The sequence below is a fragment of the Phacochoerus africanus genome, chromosome 14 (genome assembly GCF_016906955.1).
Source record: "Phacochoerus africanus isolate WHEZ1 chromosome 14, ROS_Pafr_v1, whole genome shotgun sequence".
NCBI classification, from domain to species: domain Eukaryota; kingdom Metazoa; phylum Chordata; class Mammalia; order Artiodactyla; family Suidae; genus Phacochoerus; species Phacochoerus africanus.
The window spans coordinates 11,071,136-11,095,882 of NC_062557.1; the positions used below are offsets into that span (position 1 = coordinate 11,071,136).

Consider the following 24,747-nt stretch of genomic DNA (forward strand, 5'->3'; position numbering starts at 1 on the left):
AATGTTAGATCCTCAACCCACTGAGCAAGGCCAGGGATCAAACCTGCATCTTTGTGGATGCTAGTCAGATTTGTTTCTGCTGAGCTACGATGGGTACTTCAATCTGCCATAACTTTTAACTTCACTTTTATATTCTCCATTAAAAAAAAAAATCTGGAGTTCCCGTCATGGCTCAGTGGTTAACGAACCCGACTAGCATCCATGAGGATGTGGGTTTGATCCCCAGCCTCGCTCAGTGGGTTAAGGATCTGGCGTTGCCGTGAGCTGTAGTGTAGGCCAGCAGCTGGATCTCCGATTGGACCCCTAGCCTGGGAGCCTTCATGTGCCATGGGTCCTAGAAAGACAAAAAGACAAAAAAAAAAAATCCTCAGTGCTGCACTGTGGGTAATTTTCTCAGATTTATTTTCCAGTGTAATAATCATCTCCTGTTTTTAGACCATCTGTTTAGCCCACCTGTTGATAGTGGGGAACTTGCATGTCTTATTCACCATTTTATCTCCTCCACCTAGAACAGGGGTGGAACTTTTCGGATGCTCAATACATATTTGTTAAGAGAATTAATGAATCAATAAAGTCCTATTCTTTTTCAACTATTTCTATTTTTTCATCTTGCTCTTTTAGTTCCAGGGCCAGGGATTGAACCTACGCCACAGCAGTGACCCATCCTGAGCTGCTGCAGTGACAATGCTGGATCTTTTACCTGCTATGCCATAAGAGAACTCAGGTGGTTCTATTCACCGAAATTATCTGGGCTCAGATTTTTTTCAGTTTGATGTATCTGCTGACTCTCACTTGCAGTGGGTTGTTCCCTTGTGTGGTGTGTTGATTTTATTGAGAGTTCTTCAGGGAAACTTGTTTATTCTGTGGGATTCTTCTGTGCCCTGAGTTGTGCAAGTGTCCTCATTGAGGATTTCTGTATTTGGTCTTCTAGGGACTTGGCAGTTTCCGAGTTTCTAAGCTTGGGATTCGGTTTTCAAATGATAATGTAAAATTGCACTTCCATAGACTGGGACTTTCGATTTTCACGGGAACCATTACCTTCCGTCTCTACTCAATTGAGACTAATGGATAGAGGATAAGCTTGGCAACTTCCATAGTTTTTAAAAATTAAAAACCTCTTTAGGGTCCTAATTTACCCAAGAATATCAGTTTCAGCTTCTCAGTAAGTGGCTCTAGGACCCTATCTGCATGGGATTAAAACCTCAATTCCTGGACCTTGCTACAGTGCCTTTGAATTTCTCCTTTATTTCTGGACCTGAAGCTTTTGCTTTCTCTATTTTGAGCTCAGCTTTATATTTTAAAATAGTTTTACTGTACCCGTCATTTCTAAAAATTTGGAGTCTCATGACATGACTGTCATTTTTAGGTAGAAAGATGATTTGTTTCTACAGGTCTTGCTAATGAACTTCATCCAAATTATTCAATAAACTATCATTTAATTTTTGATTCTTAGAGTTTTTGGCAACAAGACTATGGATATTATTCAAATCAACTCAGTACATGATATTATGATAACTATTTCAAGAAAGATGACTAAGATCGTCTTTGCACTCAGGAGGCAAACACTATATAGTACGGAGATTAAGAAATGTTCATAAATAATCACAAGTTGGAAAATCTTTAAGTGCTATAGAGATGCATATCACATTGCGATAATGCATGCTACATTTTTTTATAGCCGTACCTACAGCGTATGGAATTTCCTGGGCCAGGGATCGAATTGGAGCCATAATTGTAGCAATGCCAAATCCTTAACCCACTGCAACATAGTGGGAACTCTGACTCCATTTATTTATTTTATTTTTGCTTTTTTTTGCCTTTTAGGTCCATACCTGCAACATATGGAGGTTCCCAGGCTGGGGGTCAAATCAAAGCTGTAGTTGCCAGCCACAGCCACAGCCACAGCTATGCAGGATCCGAGCCACATCTGCAACCTACACTACAACTCAGGGCAATTGCAGATCCTTAACCCACTGAGCAAGGCCAGAGATGGAACCTGTGTTCTCACTGATGCTAGTCAGATTTGTTAACTGCTGAGCCTCGTTGGGAACTCTGGGCTCCATATATTATTAAATGAAAGAGCAAGCTTGTTAAAAGGATGAAAAGGGCATTGAAAGAAGGCATTTTCTTGTGGTATAGTAGTAACAGGAAGAATTTCATGGAAGAGGTGCTAGTTGAAATGTGTCTTAAATGAGTGGGATTTCTGAAAAGTAATAATGGAGGAAGATGTTGGGAGAGGAAGTGTTTTTTTCAGTTGAGAGAAAAAAACTAAGTCTAGATAAGGAGATGGGAGAGTGGAGGGCATAAATAGGGAACAGCAAGTAGTCCAGGTTAGGCTCTCAGAAGACCATGTTATTAGAATGTAAAAATAAATGAAAATAAAGCCTAGGTCCTGATGAGGTAGTACAAGATGGGCAGGTATTTTAATTTAATTTAAAATTTATTACTGTTCTGTTTATCCAAAAGGAAGGGAAGATGTTGGTTTTACTTTTTAAGTATAAATTTAAGAATCAGGATTAGGTAAAAATTTAGTCTGGGCAGTTTCCTCTTCTCAACTTGTGATCATCTGATCACCAGTTTCCAAGTTCAACTGTATTGGCGTTTTTTTTTTTTTTTTTTTTTTTTGTCTCTCAGGCATATAGGCACCATCTAGTGGCAAAAGAAGGTAACCACAGGAGTGAAAATGATAGAAAACCATTTACTTGTTTATTTTTCACTTGCTATTTATATCATGATTACCTTCTAAAAGTGGGCCATATTCTAACTGGATAGAGAAATCAAGTTGTCTCGGGCAACTTTTTTTTGGCTGCCCAGGGGCATGCCGGAGTTCCCAGGCCAGGGATCGAACCCAAGTCCAAGCCGCTGCCGTGACAACACTTATCCTAAACCTGCTGCACCATGAGGGAACTCCATCTCAGACAACTTTGCTTAATCATTGATTTAAGAGACTCTGGGATCAGTTAAAACCGGATTATAGACAAAAGGTTTCTTTAATATGAAACAAAATTTTCTCGTCAGGGACTTAACATCAAATTGTATTTTAAAATGAGCCTTAATGCAGGATCAGTTGAGTTCATAGAGAGAGCTGAGAATAGGAGAGCCATTGTAAACGAGGAGGTCACTTCCCATTTTTATCTATAGACCTCATTACACTTTAAACTCCTTAACAGCTGCTACAATACTACTGGTATTTACTTGTCTATCTCTAATGCTTAGGATAGAGTCTGCCATATAACAGGCACTCCGCAAATATTATTTACAAAATGAATGCACAGATTAATGAAGAGAATAACTGTGATGGAAGTGTTCGGGGAACAAATATTGAAAGTTAGTATCAGTAAAGCTTAAATGAAAAAAGAAAATATTATCAGAAAAAGTACTGGTAGAAAAATTTTTTTTCTTCCTTGTATATTGAGTCCATGCATGAAGTCCATTTACTTGTAATCTCTGTTGCTTTATAAATTTCAGAGTATTTAGCTTCTGTCTACCTTGGTGGAGGAAAAAAATAGTAGCTTTAAAAATACTATTTAGGGAGTTCCCGTCGTGGCGCAGTGGTTAATGAATCCGACTAGGAACCATGAGGTTGCGGGTTCGGTCCCTGCCCTTGCTCAGTGGGTTCACGATCCGGCGTTGCCGTGAGCTGTGGTGTAAGTTGCAGACACGGCTCAGATCCCTCGTTGCTGTGGCTCTGGCGTAGGCCGGTGGCTACAGCTCCGATTGGACCCCTAGCCTGGGAACCTCCATATGCCGCAGGAGCGGCCCAAGACATAGCTAAAAAAAAAAAAAAATACTATTTAAAATACTAAATGCTTAAGTATTTTACAAATATTTAAACACTAAATATTTTTAAAACGGAAGAAAACAGCTCATATTGTTATTGTAGAGATTAAGTTAAAGACTACATATAAAACATACAGACCAGTGTTTAGCACATACTATGTGTTTAATAATTTATTGGCTTTTGGAATTCTCTTGTGGCTCAAAGGGTTAAGGATACAGTGTGGTCACTGCAGCAGCTCGGGTCTCTGCTGAGGCTGGGGTTCAGTCCCTGGCCCAGGAACATCCATATGCCATAGGTGTGGCCGAAAAAAAACTTGGCTTTTATTTTTTCACTTGCCTCATAAACTCCTTGAAGCAACTCAGAGAGTCAAAGAAAGCAGGTAATTTTTTGTTTGTTTGTTTGTTTGTTTGTTTGGGTTTTTAGGCCTGCACTGGTAGCATATGGAGGTTTCCAGGCTAAGGGTCCAGTCGGAGCTGCAGAGCTATAGCTGCTGACCTACACCACAGCCACAACAATGTAGGATCCAAACCGCATATTTGACCTGTACCACGGCTCACGGCAGTGCTGGATTCTTGACCCACTGAGCGAGGTCAGGGATGAACCTGTGTCCTCATGGATATTAGTTGGATTCATTACTGCTGTTCCACAAGGGGAACTCCTGAAAGCAGGTATTTTAAAAGTCTTTTTTCGCAAATTAGAAAACCAGTGACCATAGAGACTATCTCTGCATATGTGATTATGGAGTCACATCAGTTATGAAGTTTCTGAATCCACAGCATCTAAGTAATTGTTCATCATTTCTTCTGTACCACCTGTTGCTTACCTAGAAGGAGAAAGGAAAATGAAAAACATTCGGATACAAAATAAGCACAGGGCTATCATGCAGAGGATGAGAAGAAGTTGTAACAAATTTTTGGTTACAAAGTTTATGTTAATCTGTGTTACAAATGATCACCACCTTGGTGACTTCAAACAGCTATTATCTGGCGTTCCCTTGTGGTGGGGCAGGTTATACATCCTGCATTGTCACTGCAGCAGCTTGAGTTGCTGCTGTAGCGCAGGTTCAGTCTCTGGCCTGGAACTTCCACATGCTGCAGGTGCAGCCAAAAAACAAAACAAAACAACTGTTATCTTATAGTCCTATAGGTTAGAAGTCTAACACCCAGTTCACTCTGAGATAAAACCAACGTGTTGGCAGGGCTGCTTTCCTTTCTGGAGGCTCTAGGGGAGAATCTGTCTGCCAGACTTTTCCATTCCTGCCTCCGTCTTCACGGCCAGCTGTGAGTTAAATTCTCACAGCACAGTCTGCTGACAGCCTCTTCATCTTCCTCTTCTACTTTTAAGGATGTTTGTGATTACATTGGGCCCACCCAGATAATCCAGGATAATCTCCCTATTTTCAGGCCAGCTTATTAGCAAGATTAATCCTCTTTTTCCCTGCTAAGTAACAAATTCACAGGTTCCAGGGGTCAGGATGTGGACATCTTTGGATGAATGGGGGCATTACTCTGCCTATTCTAGAGAGATCGTGGCTTCTAGGGGATACTGGGCAACGGATTCCCCAAATGAAAGGAGTGGATAGGTGCTCGTGGGCATAGTGTTTTCACACTGAAGATTAGAGGTACCAGTGTAAACTACCTGATCTGTTCTATTAACTCCCATTGATCTTGACAGACACTAAAACCTCTGCATGTGTTTTACATGGTCACACCAGAATCTCTCCTATTTTGTATTTCTGCAGTGTTTTTTTTCTTTTCCCCCCAACTTGAGCAAATGTAGGAGGTGTTAAATATTTCTGTTAAATTTTGTCTTTTAGGTTTTTAACTCAGAGTTCAAATTGTTAAAATAATTTTGTTTCCCAGTTCTGTCTTTGGTCATATTTTCTATGCTACAGAGGTTTTGTTTTTTCCTCTGATTTGACCAGAAAAGATTTCTATATGCTAACCTACGTAAGTTATGAAAAATTATGAACAGTAGTTCCCGTTATGGCATAGTGGAAACGAATCTGACTAGTATCCATGAGGATGTGGGTTCGATCCCTGGCCTTGATCAGTGGGTCAGGGATCCGGTGTTGCCATGAGCTGTGGTTAGGTCACAGACACGGCTCAGATCTGGTGTTGCTGTGGCTGTAGTGCAGGCTGGCAGCTGTAGTTCCAATTTGACCCCTAGCCTGGGAACTTCCATTTGCTGCAGGTGAGGCCCTAAAAAGCCAAAAAAAAAGAAAAGAACAACAAATATTTGGCTACAGTTTATCCAACTAACTTTTGAGTTTACCCAATCATACTTACGTCAAACTCCTATTTTATATTATTTTTAATTTATTATTATTATTTTTTTGGCCACACCTGTGGCATGCAGCAGTTCCTTGGCCAGGGATGGAACCCTGGCCAGAGCTGTAATCAGAGCCACAGCAGTGATGCCAGATCCTTAACCTGCTGAGCCGAGAGGGAACTCCAAACCCTTATTTTACAGTCTCATCCGCAAATATTATGAAAGATCAGATTACAAGCTTTGGAGTTCCTGTCATTGCTCAGCAGGATTAAGAACCTGAGTAGTATCCATGAGGATGTGGGTTTGATCCCTGGCCTCATTCAGTGGGTTAAGAATCCCCCATTGCTGCAAGCTGTGGTATAGGTCACAGATGTGGCTCAGAATCCAAGTTGCTGTGCCTGTAGCGTAGGCCAGCAGCTGCAGCTCTGATTCGGCCCCTAGCCTGGGAGCTTCAATATGCCGCTGGTGCAGCCTCTGAAAAGAAAAAGGAACAAACAGACAAACAAACGTCCCAAAAAACAGAGGACATGCTTTGCTGAAGTTAATTTTTATCATGCTTATGTAATTCCCATTTTAATTTCAAAGATCAAATCAGTAAATAAGTATAGTATCCTTTATCCTTAGTTTAGTTATTCTGGTTTTTAGTGACAACCAAACTCTCTTCTAAATGTTCATAACATATATTTAATTATGTACTCTGGGATTTTACTTTTCTGTTCTAAAGTTTTCAATGTCTTTTAACCACTGTTTTAAAAAGCAGATGATCTATAATCTTTTTCAGTTTTTTACCATTTCTCTGAACTTAACCAGCCATGCTGTAGAGCTTAGGTTACCTAAAAACAGCTGTGGGTTGTAATTTGTGCCTAGAAACATGAACTTATTTGAAATAGATAGGTGTTCGCTTACTGTCTCCTCAGCCTTCTTGAGTTTCAGCTCTCTTCTCACGTTGTTTCCCCTTTCAAGTTCATTTTCCTTACGGAAGAGGAAAAGAGCACACAGACTGAGTCAAGTCTCTTTTTTAGCCTATATGAGATTCTCTTAGGTAAAGCGATCATTTTTGTGTTTATAAAAACCTATACAGGCGTATTTCTCTATGCCCTCTAATATATTTTCCACTCGGGTTAAAGCAATCTCCCCATCTGTTCCTCTTGAAGGGACCAGGTGACTCTAGCCCTCAATGATTTCTCTATAGTACTTTGTAGTTGGCGTGACATAGTTTAGCAGTGGGAACAGCATCTATCGTCATTAGATGCTCTTTCTTATTATTTTTTGCTCTCAGAATAATTGTTCATTTCTTGACCTTTTTTTGTTCAACCCGACTTAGCAAGTTGGGGTTCTTGCCAAGCAAGAATACTAGGTACTCCGTGAGTCATTTGTTAGTTAGTTGGGTTTTAAATATAAAATTTGGCTAGATAATCTTCAGATATTAATCCCCTCGAAAAATGTCTCTATGTGGAGAAACACAAAGACAGAATATACTTGAAATTCTTTTAAGTGTAATGAAGACAATAATAATAATAATAATTAATAGTAGTAGTAACAATATTAAAGCCAAATGAGCTAAAACTACCTTTGGAAGTCACTCCTTTCTCCAGCCTTGCACTAATTATTAATCGTTTCCCCAAGCCATTTATTAACAATCTCAGCCACATTTGAAATTGCAGTTTGGAAATCTGTGGTTAAAGACATGAAATTCTCTTTCAACTTTGCCAGCCAAAGCTGTGTTTCTTGCCTTGTCTTGCCTTATTCTAGGAAAAGGTACCAATATGAAATCCTTTGAAATTATACCTAACTTAAATGTTGAATCCGAAACCAGGTTCATCCTGGTTTATTTTGTTCAGCGAGGCAGCTTGTTACCTCAATCTACAACTTCAATGTTCTCTGTATTCCCGTGTGATTTATTTGTCTAGAAATTTATTAATGAGATATGGGGATTTAGGTTGCCACCATGACAACCAAGCAGTATGGCTTGTTTGCTCTTTCCTAGATACAGAAGCTCAGACAGGAACATCTTCTCTTGCAGCTGCTTATTTAGTACTGGGACCTGGTAACTAAGGAAATTTAGATTGAGATTATCTGGCTGAATTGTTTACCAAGTGCATCCAGTCTGATAAGCAGCTGGCTCAAACACACAGTAAAACATGTCAGGGCCAATACGTTACTTTGCAGCAGTCTTTTTATTAAAAACCTCCTATTTAGTATTCTTTCTGTCATATTATTCTAGAAGTCATATTATCAGCTTTGCCATCCATCCATAAGAAGAATTTAATATCTTTCTCTCATGAGGTATATTTCATTGAGTGAGTGGTGACCTTTTGTGAGGACAGTGACAACGTTTGCAAACTGTTGTGCATGTGTTTTCTCATGTAAAACATCCGTGTACAACAAACATTGCAGTGCTATCTGCAACATCCGTGACTACACACCGTTATGATGCCGAAAGCCTGGAAATTTAAATCAGTGTGAGAAAAAGCTCTAAATCTCAGTCTACCTGCAATTTAATTGAAGAAAACAGTACCTAAGTAAAATGATGTGAACAGGATGTGAACAGTTGAAAGGAAAGTGAGATCATTTTGTCTGGGGTGATGAGAGTTTTGGGGGCTTTGGGTCATGTTATCTTGAAGCAAAAGAAGAAATATTGTGGACAGAATGACAGAGAACATTGCAGGGATAAGAGACCCAGGAAACAAATGTCTAGAATAGCGGTAGAAATGAGGCATGGATTTCTGAGGTTAAAGCAGGTTGAGGCTACTTGTGGGAAGTACAATTGGAGAACTGGGGTGAATGTGTTATTTCAGTAACATTTTTGCAAGTAGATTTATTTTTGACCTCTATTTGTTTACTTATCCACAAATCCTAGGCTCTTAAGAAAGCATTCTTCAGAATTTATAACTAAAATATCTTAGATATATCAAAAGAGAAAAAATATATCATACATAGTTTTCACCATTTGCCTTCTTCAGTTTTCTGGTATAGTTCCAAAGGACATTCTCTCTCCCTTTCCACCCACCCCCCAACACTGACTGTCAGATTTTGAATCATCACAGAGTCCACCGAAGCTCTTTGAATTTCCTATTTAATCCATATTCAGTGGGAGAAATGGAGCTTGTTTCCTTAATTTTTTTTTTTCATTTTAGGACTACATTCAAATGAAAAATTGAATTGGAAGTTCCCAACCTAGGAATCAAATCAGAGCTACAGCTGCTGGCCTACACCACAGCTCACGGCAATGCCAGATCCTTAATCCACTGAGTGAGGCCAGGGATCAAACCCACATCCTCATGGATACTAGTTGGATACTTAATCCACTGAGCCACAACAGGAACTCCCCCTTAATTTTTTTTTAATGGCACCACCCATACCATATGAAAGTTCCTGGGCCAGGGATTGAATCTGAGCTGCAGCTTCAACCCATACCACATTGCTGGATCCTTTAACCCATTGGGCAGGGCTGGGGATCAAACCAGTGCCTCTGCAGTGACTGGAGCTGTAGGTGGATTCTTAACGCATTGCACCAAAGTGGAAACTCTATTTTCTTTTCTTTTTTTCTTTTTTTGGTCTTTTTTATCTTTTTAGGGCCCCACCCATGATATATGGAAAGTCCCAGGCTAGGGGCTGAATTGGAGCTATGGCTGCCGGCCTCTCACAGCCACAGCAATGTGGGATCTGAGCTACGTTTGTGACCTACACTACAGCTCATGGCAACGCTGGATCCTTAACTCACTGAGCAAGGCCAGGGATTGAACCTGCGCCCTCATGGATACTAGTCAGTTTTGTTTCTGCTGAGCTACCACGGGAACTCTAATAACTATTTTTATTTATTTTTTCTATTTTTTAATTTATAGAACTTAGCAGAATAACTGGGGAGATTTAAATCTAAGAAGCAGAAAAACTAAGTAAAAAAAATACATGATGTACACAGGGTCAATGGAATTTTTAAAAAGTCCTTAAGCAGCTAAATAACCAAAAAATAAAAAACTGTGCAAAGAACTGTGAGTATACAGAAATCTGGAGAGCAAAATCTGTTGTGACTTTTTTCCCCTTTGCAATACTTTTTGGCCACCACTTTTCACTTTGAGCATTAAAACGCTAAACAGTTTACATTTTTAGCAAAAATAACTGCGGCATAGAATCTCCCATAGAGGCCATATGTCTCCTTTGGAAGTTTCAGGACCCTGCCACATTGCAGACTCTCAGGAGGACACCTCAGAAAAGAAAGCATCCTTAATGTCCAGATGTCATAGGGCGATGTTGCAGGGGAACGAAGCAGCAACTATGAAAACGAGGCCACTGCACCCCACACGCTGAGGCAGGAAGGAGAAGGGGCTGGGAAATGAAGTTCTGAGCGAGAACTCTTGCAAAGCCGGGAAATAATTCTTAAAGGGGTGTGATGGGGGAGGCATTTAAGGAGAGGGTAGAGGACCAAAGTCACACGCTGGGAGGCTGCAGTCCCTAACTTCGGGCTGGTTGTTTTTCCCTGTGCCTCAAGGGAAAGAGTGGCGCGGTCTCCGAGGAGGAGGGAGGTCCTAGGCGGCGCAGGCCTAGAGGTTCAGCCACCAGGCCGCGCTCCCAAGGCTCAGATGCCGAGCCGGCCCTGGGGACCCAGGCCTCGGCGCGCCGCGCTCGCCGCGCTCGCCCCGCCCAGAGCCCCGCCCCCAGGTGGGCTGCCTGCGCGGGCGCGGACGCGCGGGGCCGAGCGGCGGGATCGCGCGCGTCCGCGGACCCGTCCCTCTGGGAGCCCCGACCTCAGGTGCGTCCAGCAGAGGGCGGAGCTCGGCTTCCGGCGTCGCGCCCTCCCTTGGCAGGCGCACCGCCGGTCTGCGGTGACGGGGGCGCGCGCGGTAGCGCGCGGCCGTGCTCTCGGACACATTTCCGAGCTCCGTCACTCGCCTGGTCCGCGCGGACCTGGTCCGTCCCTTCGTGACAGCCCTGCGGCTCCGGCCCTGAGGTGAGGCGGAGGCCGAGGGCTGCGGGTTTTGAGCCTCGCGGGGGATCTGCTACCCTCGGGAGAGTAAGGGGTCGAGGAGGGGCGGCAGGCGGGGGCCGCAGCAGGGCGGGCGAAAGAGAGGCAGGGGGAGGGGTCGCGGGCCCGGGGCTTAGGGTGCAGCGGGGTTTAGGAGGGGGCCAAGCCGGTGACTCAGGAGGGCGAGAGAAAGTCCCCCAGGTCGGAGGAGGCGCGGTTTGCGGCGTGTCCTGCTGGGGATGCTGTTTGCCTCTCCCAAGGTGTTGGTGTATGGATGCCCTGGGCGCCGGGGGTGGTCCGGCCATGGGACCACTGCCAGGCTGCCCTTGGTTGGACCCGGTCGTTTCGTTTCCATCACTGCGAGTCGTTAGAGAGCGACACCTGGGTCCTTAGCACTGGTTATTCTTTGGAGGCTTCGTAGGGATCATTACCCTGTGTGTTAAAAGGAGTTTGGGAGAGATGAAAATGCACAGAGACCGTGACACGATTTGGGGGAAAATACCCCGACTCCTAAAACGCAAAGAAACGCTCCAGGGGTGAAAGTATTTCAAGCAGAATTGGAAGCTAGGTGAGCTGGCAGCATCGATCTCGGTTTGAGGGGATAGCTGAAAGAGGGTTTCTTCCGTGCTTCAAAGGCATAGATAGACCTTTCTTTATCAGAATAAATAAGCCTGAAAGAATAAAGATCGTCACGTTTACTTTCTATGGAGAATGATCTTCAGGAACAAAAGAGGAGAAGAGGAGTGTATGTTAGCTTCCCAGCAGCAAGCCAAGCTCGGTATTATCTCATTTAATCCTGACAGCATCTTTTTGAAGTTGGGGATAGGGGTTATTCTAGTTAGGCAGATTTGGAAAATGGTTCGAAAAGAGGTTAAGTCACTCATTAAGCTCCCAACTAGAGAAAAGGTAGAGCTGACCAGACTCGAAATTCTGATGCTTTATCCAGTATTTCTTTTCTGGAAAAAAAAGACGTATTACACATTTTTAGGGAGGAGCCCATACAACAGAACATTATTAAGACAATTAGGGCTCTTAGGGTATTTGAAAGAAACAAACTAACAAGACATTAATCCTTGAGTATGTGCTGGTATGTTTTCCTTCGGACAAGATTTAGTGTAGGGAACTCCTACATTCAGGGTAAAAGCAAATTTGTTAATACATTACAGGTTTCTTTGAATGTCTTTTGTATTCTAGATGCTAAACTGTGTGCCAAGAATACCACGGTGATTGCAATTTATAATCTCTGCCCTTGAGTTTGAGAGGATGATCATATAAAGAATTTTGTAGTATTCCAATAAACTGGAATCTTTGCTAATGTATGAATTAATTGGATTAAAATTGCTTTAAGCACAAGTTTTTAGGGATCTTTTACGTATAAGAAAATGTATTGGATAACGTGTCATGTAGGTACCATTGCATTTTTTCCCATTCATTGAGAAATACTGTCATAAAATTTAGTTTAAATCGTATTGACAATTATTATTATTATTATTTTCATTTTATGACTGCACACAAGGCATATGGAAGTTCCCAGGCCAAGGACTGAACCTGACCTGTGCTGCAGCTACGGCAACATCAGATCCTTTAACCCACTGTGCCAGGCCAGGAATCTAAACCAAACCTCCACTGACCTGAGCTGCTGCCATCAAATTCTTAACCCCCGGTGCCAGGGCAGGAACTCTTCTTATTGACATTTATTGTTTTGTTTTATTATTACATTGCATTCAGCAAATTTTAAAACACTGGAGAAGAAAACATTTATAATTTATCCCCTGTTAAGTTAAAAGGCTTGATTTTAATAGTGCTTTTATTTTATTAGTTGAGAGGCCAGTGATATATGTAGCTGGGCAGGAACTTCTTTCAAGTCATCTGACAAGTACATCCTTAACCTCTTCTTCCAAAATGTAAATCTTAAAGGTATGGTTAATATTCCACTTTCGATTTATGCTTTTATTGCCGAGTTCTTGTGAAAGCAGTCTTCAGTTTAGGCTGAAACGGCGCATTGTTGAAACGTATAATATCACCTCAGGCATGACTGTAGGTGAGGTGGATAGGAGGGCTAGTGGGGGATTTTGGAATTTTCTTCTCATGGTTTCAGTTTTCTCCATGAAGTAGGAGTCAAGGTTGTTATCTAAAGGCGATGCTGTGAGTGGAAGCTTTGGAGGTCTGGGGTTTAGGAGAGTGAACAGACTAGTGAAATATGTGCTTGCCAGGTAATTAAACACTTGTTCTCAAGTATGAAAAGTACAGTTAAGGAAATATTGGGTGAATGAAATAAAAGTGTCTAATCTAATTTTGCAAACACGGTATTTTACAACCCATTTCCGGTGTCATCTAGAGCGCACACCTGCCCCTTTGGCCCCATTCACTTTACTTGTGCCTCTGCTTTATTGCAGGTATCCCTGTTTTCTATGCAAGTCAAGCCATTTGGGAGTCTAATTTTTCCATTCTTTTTCTCCACTTGGAATTTGCATTCCACTCTTTCTCAAACTCTTCCCTCCAGTTGCATTTATCATGTTATATTAAATTTTTATTTGTCTGCAAAGTCAGTGACTGTGTCTAATCAGGTTTTTTTAAAATGTTCGGTACATAAATCCCTCAGTAAATGTTTAATGAATATGCCACTTTTCTTCTTTCTTTTTCCTTTAATCTGTAATAGCGGTCAGCAGGCCTTTTCTGTAAAGAGCCAGAGAGTAAATATTTCAGATTTTGTGGACCATATGGTCTCTGCCTTAATTATTTAGCTCTGCCATTGGAGCACGAAAGCAGGCATAGACAGCACAGAAACAAAGGCTTTTTTCCAAGAATTCTTTTTTTATAGACTCACAATTTGAAGTTCGTACAGTTTTTACATGTCACAAACTATTATTATTATTCTTTGCTTCCCCCCCGCCTGAAACATTTAAAAATGTGAAAAGCATTCTTAACTCATGGGCTGGACAAAACATTTAGTCTCCACCTTCGCTACTGTAGACTTTGGATCTATAAAGACTCTTAGCAAACCTTGATAAAGGAATTTGCAATTAAGATATCAGTTTTAATGTTACTCTTGGTGGCAGAGAAGCAGAGATAAGGAAGGCAGTCTGTTGTGTCAAGGTCATGTGTATTTATTTTTTTTTTGCTTTGAGAAAGGTAAAATATAATTCATAGCAACGGAACAGAGTAATCAATATTTCTTTGATAAATTAATAAATGACTTTTGATATTGAATTTTGGTTTAAGTAACTTTTAGTCCTTAAGTCCATTCTTGATGTATTAGAAGAGGGCAGTAGACTTCAGTGGGCTTTCAGTTTTCTTGCAATTTATTAGATTTAGTATGAATTATTTTTATCTAGGAAAAGCATATGGCTGTGATGATAAGTGATGCCGTCTTGACCGTAACCGTTTCTCCGGTCCTTTCACTGACCCTACCCAGGACTAAACTGTGCAGTAGATCACTTCTGTGTGTCAAAGGCCTTGCGGTTAGTAAATATTTCTTTTTTGTTTGCTTTTGAGGGCCGCATCTGTGGCATATGGAGGTTCCCAGGCTAGGGATCTATTCGGAGCTGCAGCTGCCAGCCTACCCCACAGCCACAACCACGCCAAGATCCGAGCTGTGTCTGTGACTACACCACAGCTCACAGCAACGCTGGGAATTAAACCTGCAACCTCATTGTTCCTAGTTGGATTCCTTTCCACTGTGCCACGATAGAAACTTCATTAGGATGAGGTGGTCTCTATACTCTGTTAGTCCCCAAACCATGATGACATATTCCCTGCCTCTACAAAACTAGTTACCTGTTCATGAATTTTGACTTAGGAATGCAGGCCCTGTTTCCAAGGCCCCACCTGCACACTGTAGGTTAACTGTAAAATCATCCCAGGGCCCCTTGGCCGTGCAGCGCGCAGCTGCACATGCTTCCACGCTGTTGTCTGCTGATCCCGGTCCCACTCTGTGAGTAAGTTAGCCTGTAATAAATGGATCCATTGATTACATGGAGCTGCCGGCCTGGTTTTCCCGTCTCAAGATGCTTTCTCAGTTCAGTGAGCACTTTTGTTCTCTCCTTCCTCCAGTAGAAAGTCAAATATTTGATTAAACCTTTAGTGATATTAGGTGTTTAAAAGTTGTCTAATTATTATTTAAAGCTCTATAACATACTTAACCTATTCCCCAGATATGCTGTGTCGCAGTGGAGAGCCACTGTAAAGATTTTAAAAATAATTTTGTACCCTTATTTCTATGTCTTTGCCATAGTTCTTTAGCAGTAAAGAATGGGCTTTGTGAAGGAGTTTTAAAGGTACTGCATAGGTAAGACTTTGAGTTATCAAGTATTACGAGTTTTCCAAAAAGTACGATTTGTTGAAAATATGCAATTAGAAGTTTATTGTACTTCAGTTGTTACCTTGTGCTTCCAAGGATCATCTGCTAATATATATCACATCTCCCCAAAAAGCTGCTTTTTAGCATCGTATGGTCCTTTCCACTGACAATGCCTTGGTCTTGTAGGAACTCTGTGACTAGTGAGTAAACTCCTGGGTGTTGGCTGTCTGCTTCTGTTCCCACTTACAGCCAGGGTTAAATGCGGAGAACCCCTTTCATGTCACCTCTGTGGGGTGGAACTCCGCCTTTCTTTGGGAAACCCCACTGCTCCACCCCTAGGCGTTGGTTTCCGCTCTGACACCACCTCTTTATCTTTGGCCGAGCTCTTCCACGTAGAAAACACCATCTTCCCACATCTTTCCTCCATCCCAGTTTTCCCCTTCCAAGCCCTGCAGAACAGTGGAGGTGGAACTTTGTGAGCACCCTCTCAGTGTGAGTTGTAGACACTGCTTCTTTATTCTTTCTTTTTCCTTGATCTTCTCCCTTAATGACAAGCATTAATTCTCAGAGACAGCATGGTCTCAACACTTGAGGAAGCAGCATGATATTTTCCTAAGCACCTGTAATTTGCAAGGCATCTTTGGCCGTAGAGGTAGTACGTTGCATTATTGCACAGAGCCATCCTTGCTTGATTATGCCCCTTGGCCTTTTCCAGATTGCACCTGCTTAGAAACTGTGGGGCTCTGGGTGCTCAGACAGGTTCATTGTGGTGTCAAGTTTACAAAAACCCGCCTACAGCTTTGAAGTTACTGATTAGATGACTGTTAAACTAAATGTTAAGGAAGAATGAGTTTTAAGAATATTTCCTCTTCTGAGTTCCCGTTGTGGCTCAGCAGGTTGAGAACCTGACACAGTGTCCATGATGATTTGGGTTGGATCCTTGGCCTCACTCAATGCAGTAAGATACAGTGTTGCTGTGGCTGTAGTGTAGACCGGCAGCTGCTGCTTCAATTTGGCCTCTGTGTTTCCATATGCTGGAGGTGCAGCCATAAAAAGAAAAAGAAACAACCAAAAGATGGTTTCATTTTAGTTTTCTAAAAGCCAAGCCAGATGTTTCATATCTTGACGAAAAAAAGCAGTCAGTCGATTTTTCTTCTTTAAGATGTTTTATTTTAATAGCTTGAATAGATAGAAGTCCAAGGTTATTGAAATTTAACATCTTTCACATGACTAGACTAGAGCTTATGACTATAAGAAACATCGGTTTGTTCAGGTCCATCATAGTACTGATTCATCTAGATGTTTCACAGCAGAGTTCATACTTGCCATTCATCATTTTCTTCTCTTTGTCTTTTTGCCATCCTTTTTGGGGGAGGGTGGATTTCCTTGACTCGGTCTTCCTTCTACCTCGCAAATTTGCTTTCTGATGCCATTTGAGCCATCTAGTGAGAATTTTATTTCTTTTAGTCTGTTTCACTTCCAAGTTTTCTAGCAGCTTTCTCTTAATCGCTTTGCTCCTGTTTCATGAGTATGATATTCTTTGATATCCCTTGAGAATATTAGTTATACTACTTTTATAGATAGTTGTGGCCAACATGCGTAATTACTTGCCGTGTACCAGGCACCATTTTCAGCCTTATGTGTTATTTATTCTTTTAGTCATTCTAACAACCTAAAGAAGTGGGTACCATTCTTCCTCCATTTACAGATGAGCACAGAGAGGTTACCTAACTTGCCTGAAATCTCAAAGCCAGTAAGCAGCAGAGGCAGGATTCTTGTTTAGCTGACGTGGCTCCAGAAGTCACCCCTTACGCATATGCTCCTTCTTCAGGCAAACAAACCTGTGTTTGTTGATTTTGGTGTCTCTTCACAATATAGCTTTTCCATAAATGTTGACCAGTTCCCTTTTCTTTTAACATGTCTAAAGATGCTGATTGGGTTTACTGTAGCCTGTTTCCTTTGATTGTTTGTGTTGGGGGAGGGGAGAATGGTGCTAGGCTGCTGGAGCCCCCTAAGGATTGGCTCTGCCCCATGGTTTAAATAAACACCCACTCTTCCAGACTGTAGATGGAGAGCTAAGGTTGGAATTTTACTTGATAGGTCAGCTCTTCTTAGAAATTCTTTTCTTGGGAGTTCCCGTTGTGGTTCAGTGGGTTAAGAACCCAACTAGTATCCATGAAGATGCGTGTTTGATCCCTGGCCCTGCTCAGTTGGTTAAGAATCTGGCGTTGTCACAAGCAGTGTAGGTCTCAGATGCAGCTTGGAGCTGGTGTGACTGTGGCTGTGCCATAAGCCGACAGCTGCAGCTCCAATTCAACCCTACCCTGGGAATTCCCATATGCCACAGTCCAGGCTTCAAAAACAAAAACAAAAAACTCTGTTCTTAAAAAGGTATTATTTTAAGATAGAATTTAAGTATCAAAATAAAGAATAGATGTGCTATCTCCTTTTTATGAATATTGAGTAAACTGTTAGCTCAGTTGATGTATGCATTGATTTTTTTCCCCCCGAGGAGAGGAAGGACAGATTAGGATAGATCACCTCCGTGTTAGTTTGATGAGATTATCTATAGCCAATAAGTAGCAAGTACTCCCTGAAAAAACCCGCACAAAGTCACAAAAGACATTTTGGCCAAGGAAAAATGATGAGAAAGAAAAGGCTACCCAGAATAGAGCCGAGGGGCAAAAAGAAAACAGCATGAAAACACCTTTTGCTTAAGACGGGACTTTGTGCTTTGGAAGAAAGGACGAAACAGACCGAATAGATGCTGAAGTGACTTCTTTGATTAGTCGTTGTATGTTACCTTCTGCAGAAACATTTCCCTGTTCATACTACTTTAAAGCTACTTCAAAAACTTTATACCAGTGGGGACCACGGTTTTATCTGCACTCACTCCCACTAGTGTCAGTGGAATTCTACACTTAGTAGGAGAGAGATGGGCAGGTTTTTAACATTTCCCCTTGTTCCTGCCATGCTTCCCTCTGGAAATCATCGTTATCTTTATGAGCATGCTGACCATGGAGTGAAGAACACATGATACTGTTACACTGGTTGAGTGCTTTTGGTGTGAGAAATAGCATTGGATTCTGGCTAGCTTAAGTGAAAATAAAATGTGTGGGTTGGATAAGAGGGCATTTCACATACTCCAAGGAAGAAAAATCAAGCTTCGGTCAGAGTAGGTATCAAACCTGAAGGGAAAGCTTAGTCCCAAGAGTGAGTGAACTTTCTTAAATGTTTCCGTTCATGTCACTGTTTCTGTTAAAAGTTTCGTACTGCCAGGAGAAAATTTAATTGATACAGCCCTGAGGTAGTGATGGTGATACTTTGTGTGTCTGCTGGATGGTGGGTTGGGGGGAATAGGGCTGAGGTTCTGCTTTAAAAAGCTCTGATTAGAGGTGGGGAGGTGGGGTGGGTGCAGAGGTTCTTGGACTTCAGCCAAGGCTATTGAAGACTCAAGCCTGAGTTCAGGGGGCCGGTCTCAAAAAAAGGAAACATATTGTTAAGTCCATCAGCTACTTTATGAGGAGCCCGTTTTCTAAAAATGAAGAATTAAGCATGCAGCATTCAATTTGAATGAATAATTCAGTGACACCAGCTAAATCAATGTGTTTTGGCAGATAACTTGAGAATGTTCTTGCTGTTGTGTTGGTTAGTGTTTCTATGTTTGTTTTGTGGTAAATCATCCTGGAATAAGTGTGATCTCTCTGTCTCTCCCCCTCCCACCCTCCCCCCTTCCTGTTTGTGTTTCATCAAGCTTCTTGAAAACCCTTCAGTTTCTTATTTCTGCCCAGATTTGGAAAGTTTTCAGCCAGTAATTCTTTTTTTTTTTTTGTCTTTTTGCCTCTTCTAGGGCTGTTCCCAGGCTAGGGGTTTAATCGGAGCTACAGCTGCTGGCCCACGCCACAGCCACAGCAACACAGGATCCACGCCTTGAGCTGTGTCTGCAGCCTACACCACAGCTCACGGCAAAGCCAAGCCGGATCCTTAACCCACTGAGCAAGGCCAGGGATTGAACCTGCAACCTCATGGTTCCCAGTCAGATTCATTAACCACTGCGCCACGACGGGAACGCCTCAGCCATTAATTCTTTAAGCATTTTTTCATCATTAACAGACTTCTCTCTTTTGGGGACTCTGATAATTTGAATATTAGATCTTTTTTTATTGTCTCATAGTTCCCTGAGGTACTGTTAACTCCTAAAGAAAACTTTGTTCCTCTCTTTTGTGCAGATGGAATAGCTTCTTTTGATCTATCTAGTTTACTGGCTTTTTTTTCTGTTGTCTCCATTCTGCTTTTGAGCCTGTCCTCTGGGATTTATTTATTTGTGACTGTGTTTTTCTGTTCGAAAATGACTATTCAGTGCTACTTTATGTCTTGTTCCTTTGCCGACATTTTCTTTCGTTGTTTTCAGGAGTCCTTGCCATTGTTTGCTGGAGCACTTTGTAATAATACCTTAAAAATTTTTTTTAAAGGCCACACTCACAGCATATGGAAGTTCCCAGGCTAGGGGTCAAATCAGAGCTGCAGGTGTGGCCTACACCACAGACAATGCAACACTGGATCCAAGCTGCGTCTGTGAAGTTTGCAGCAACACCAGATCCTTAACCCACTGAGTAAGGCCGGGGATCAAACCCACATCTGCATGGAGACCAAATCAGATTCTTAACCCTCTGACCCACAATGGGAACTCCTGGAGCACCTTTTAAATAGTTGCTTCAAAGTTTTTGTCAGATAATTTCAAAATCTCTATCTTCTTGGCAGTTGGTATCTGTTGATTTTCATGCTTCATTAGTGGAGTCATTCTGAAGTCTCACAGACTCTGAGTTTTGTTTTCATCCTATAGAGAGTGTTGATGTCTTCCTTTCGCATTCTGTCAACCTGTTTAGGTTCAGGTCTTAAGTTTCCACCCACATGCTTTGAGCTGTGGTTCTAATTTCAGTTCAGTTTTCAGAAGCCTTGGCAGCGCAGTATGAACCTGCCCTTTGTGTGCCAGCCATTGAGTGACCGGGCTGGACCTGGGTTGTGGTCTGTCAGTTCAGTTCCTCAAGCCTTTGGTACACAGAATAGGATTAGATCCATGTAGACCCCGCCTGGGGTCAGTCTAGGACTTAATAAACAAGGCCTTGCTTTCCTCAGCTCCTCTTTGCATTTCTTCTCCCTGCCGCCTCCTGATTCCCTGCGGCGCCTCTTTCCCTCTTCCAGCCAGCAGGCTCGCTTTTGCTTGCCCCATTGGGCCACACACTTTGCCACTGTGTCTACCAAGTTCAGGGCCCTATGGCAGGAGGTCGGGCAGAAAGCCGTGAGATTTGTCCCCACCCTCTTAGAACCAGAACTGAACTGCGCTTAATGGAGAGAAAGGTTCCTCTGCCTCAGAGTTGGGTTGCATTAGGCTGTCACTACTGTAATCTGAGGTGTTATCACAGGAGTGCTTGGGGGCGGGGACACAGGAGGATGTAGAAGAGAAAAAAAAGATTGGCTGTTTCCCGGTTCTCCTTGAGCAGAAGGCTTCCTATTCCTAGCAAGCTAGAACTAGAAAACTTGTTCTAGAGCTTTTTCTATGCCTTACTTCCAGTGCATTCAGTTTAGAGGATATTGGGAGAGAGAAGTGCTCAGCTCATTGTTGGTTGTTGGGTGGTATTTGGAATTCTGGTTCCCCTTTTTTCACATGCTACCGTTTACTTTTCTGAATCTTCAAGTTGCTGGTCCATGCATGCTGCCCAGGTAGGAGGGACAGCTTGGAGTATGCTTAACTCTCTCTAACCTGAGATTGAACCATCTATCTGTCTGATTTTGACATTAAAAATGGCATATATTTGACTGTGTGGTTCCATTTTTTTTTAAATCTCTCTTCTTTGGTAGACTAATCCAGAAAACATGGCTACTGCAATTAGGGAAGTTGGAGTTTGGAGACAGACCAGAACACTCCTACTGAAGAATTACCTAGTTAAATGCAGGACTAAAAAAAGTAGTGTTCAGGTAAGTTAAATGACTGTTACTGCAGTTTACTTTGCATTAATATGTCCCATATTTAAGAAATTATTTATTTTGCTGGATAGATTTTTATTACAATTTTATATTTTTAGATTTCTAAGGTACCTCCCTACTGATTTCCATAATGGCTGTACCAGTTGACATTCCCACCAACAGTGCAGGAGGGTTCCCTTTTCTCCACACCCCCTCCAGCACTTGTTATTTGTGGATTTATTAATGATGGCCGTTCTGACTGGTGTGAGGTGGTATCTCATGGTTGTTTTGATTTGCGTTTCTCTAATAATCAGTGATGTTGAGCATTTTTTCATGTGCTTGTTGCCCATCTGTATGTCTTCCTTGGAGAAATATCTATTTAGGTCTCTTGCCCATTTTCCAATTGGGTTGTTGGCTTTTTTTGTTGTTGAGTTGTTTAAGTTGCTTGTATATTCTAGAGATTAAGCCCTTGTCCGTTGCATCATTTGAAACTATTTTTTCCCATTCTGTAAGTTGTCTTTTTGTTTTCTTTTTGGTTTCCTTTGCTGTGCAAAAGCTTTTCAGTTTGATTAGGTCCCATTGGTTTATTTTTGCTTCTATTTCTGTTGTTTTGGGAAACTGATCTGAGAAAACATTTGTAAGGATGATGTCAGAGAATGTTTTGCCTATGTTCTCTTCCAGGAGTTGGATGGTGTCTTGTCTTATATTTATGTCTTTAAGCCATTTTGAGTTTTATTTTCGTGCATTGTGTGAGGGTGTGTTCTAGTTTCATTGATTTGCATGCAGCTGTCCAGGTTTCTCAGCAATGCTTGCTGAATAGACTGTCTTTTTCCCATTTTATGTTCTCATCTCCTTTACCAAAGATTAATTGACCATAGGTGTCAGGGTTTATTTTTGCGTTCTCTATTCTGTTCCATTGGTCTGTATGTCTTTTGGTACCACTACCACACTGTCTTGATGACTGTGGCTTTGTTATATTGCTTGAGGTCTGGGAGAGTTATTCCTCCTGCTTGGTTTTTGTTTCTCAGGATTGCTTTGCCAATTCTGGTTTTTTTGTGGTTCCATATAAATTTTTGGATTGTTTGTTCATGGGTAATTTGATAGGGATTGTATTGAATCTGTAGATTGCTTTGGATGGTATGGCCATATTTACAATATTAATTTTTCTAATCCAGGAACATGGAATATCTTTCCATTTCTTTACATCTTCTTTAATTTCCTTGATTAATGTTTTATAGTTCTTGGCATACAGGTCCTTTGCCTCCTTGGTCAGATATATTCCCAGGTATTTGATTTTTTGGGTTGCGATTTTAAAAGGTATTGTGTTTTTATATTCCTTTTCTAAAGTTTCATTGTTAGTATACAGAAATACTACTGATTTCTGAATGTTAATCTTATATCCTGCTACTTTGCTAAATTTGTTGATCAGTTCAAGTAGTTTTTGGGTAGAGTCCTTAGGGTTTTCTATGTATGATTATTGAATTAATTAGTAGTGGAAGCATGAGTTTTAATTTAGACTTGAATAAAGACATTTTTATGGTGACCCCTGTTAAAAATGTTTAGTAAGTTACTCTAAATAAAGTTATGTATGATATGTTTATTACTATGTTTTATATTAGTAACCTAAGATGTTTAGATATGAGCTTTTATGCCATTGAAATGTATTATGGTGACTTGATTTTAAAATACTTTAGTAATGGGAGTTCCCATTGTGGCGTAGTGGAACTAACCCGACTGGGAACCCCGAGGTTGTGGGTTCAATCCCTGGCCTCACTCAGTGGCTTAAGGATCTGGCATTGCCATGAGCTTTGGTGTAGGTTGCAAACGGGGCTAGGATCTGGTGTTGCTGTGGCTGTGGCGCATGCCAGCCACTGCAGCTCCGATTCAACCCTTAGCCTGGAAACCTCATATGCTGCAGGTGCGGCCCTAAAAAGACAAAAAGAAAAAAAATACTTTAGTAAAATTGAATGTAAACGAAAAATTAATATGCTGTTGGATTAAGTTCAACACGATATTTCTTTGGGGATAGAACTGCTTTTTTTTTTTTGTACTTAAGAAAGGCGATCCAAGTTCCTCATGTTTTTTCCTTAGCGATAGTTACATTTCGTAGAAATTTTGATGATTTTTGCTGCCCTTGTTATACTTGGTAATCATTTTGTTTGTTTCCTTTATTATAGGAAATTCTTTTTCCACTGTTTTTCTTATTTTGGTTAATACTAATTAGCATGATGCATCCAAATAAGAAATACGAAGAAGTGCCTGATAGAGAACTTAACCCCATGGACAAATCTATGCTCGCTAACGTAGTTCTTGGATATACTCCAGTGACTAATGTTACAAGAAACATCATGCAAAAAGTTTCTGCTGATCACCTTCCTGATGGTATTGTGAACTTATATATGCATGCGATCTATAACAGAAAGCCTTTTCCGTATTTTCCTGCTTGTTTTATGGAGTAAATATACCATTCTTACCATATTGAAATACATCTCATCAACAAAACATAGTTTTATAAAAATATTAAAGTCATCTACTTCTGCTGCCTTATGTTTCTTGTGGAACTTTTAAATTTATATTCTTGGTAATAGGAAACATGTTTTATATTTAAGTCATAGACCATTAATAAAATAAGTATATTTGTGTAGGATAAAAGATTTGAAGGGATATTTCATTTTGGTTTACTCATATAACTACTAAGAAGCTAGAAATACATGGTAAAGATTATAAAGCAGTAATATTTTCAGATTGCCATGCCTGTTTGTAGAGGTAAATGGTGGAAGCAGAAGAAGCACTCAGTTTTGGAGACTGACTGCAGCTGTGTACATGAGTCTGTTTTTGTCAGTTTGTACTTCTCGCAAAGAAAGGGACTAGAAAACGGTGAAAACAGTGCCTGAGATACCAGTGATCCTGAAGTGGCTGTGAGAAAATCTAAGGCAAAATCTAGAGCAAGTGACAGTAATGCATATCCAATCATGATTGATTTGCTGAAATACTGAATTGTAGAAAATGAGTTTAACCTGTTATCCCTGTCATACCAGGATAGTTAGTTGTAATTGGCTTCTAGTATGTATCTTCACATTATTGCATGATATATCATTGACTAGAAGATCTTTTATGCAGTCAGGAGCCAAATAACTTTTTCCCCATTGGTTTCTTTCTGGCTTATTACTATTTAATATTTTTATCCTATTGGTATATAATACATTTGTTGGTTTATCCTATTAAGTCCAAGTTGGGTAGCCTTAAGAATTTAGAGTGTCGCTGAAAACTCATCAGAAATGTCGAGAATGAAATTCATTGGTAATTCTGGGTAGAAGAAAAGTGTGTACACCAAAGAAATCCAAGTCAGTGTGTATTAACCTAGAGGCCAAAATAGTAGAAATATGTGTAGATTTTTAAAAAAAAAGTTCTATCTTTTTTAACAACAACCATCTGAAAGTGAGGTATATTTACATGCAAGGTAGCATG

General features: G+C 41.0%; 1 protein-coding gene across 3 annotated transcripts in view; it reads left to right on the top strand.

The window, feature by feature from the left end:
* Positions 1–24,747, top strand: part of ABCA5 (ATP binding cassette subfamily A member 5) — a 139,590-nt gene that overhangs the window by 60,541 nt on the left and 54,302 nt on the right. For 2 of the 3 annotated variants that reach the window (XM_047756640.1, XM_047756642.1), the window contains exons 4-5: positions 21,175–21,291; positions 23,457–23,661. In XM_047756640.1, the coding sequence (XP_047612596.1) occupies positions 21,190–21,291; positions 23,457–23,661 (307 nt within the window). In that variant the 5' untranslated portion in view covers positions 21,175–21,189. Of the gene's footprint in view, positions 1–10,843; positions 11,001–21,174; positions 21,292–23,456; positions 23,662–24,747 lie in introns of those variants that run through there. The other variant, XM_047756641.1, reaches the window with a different exon arrangement.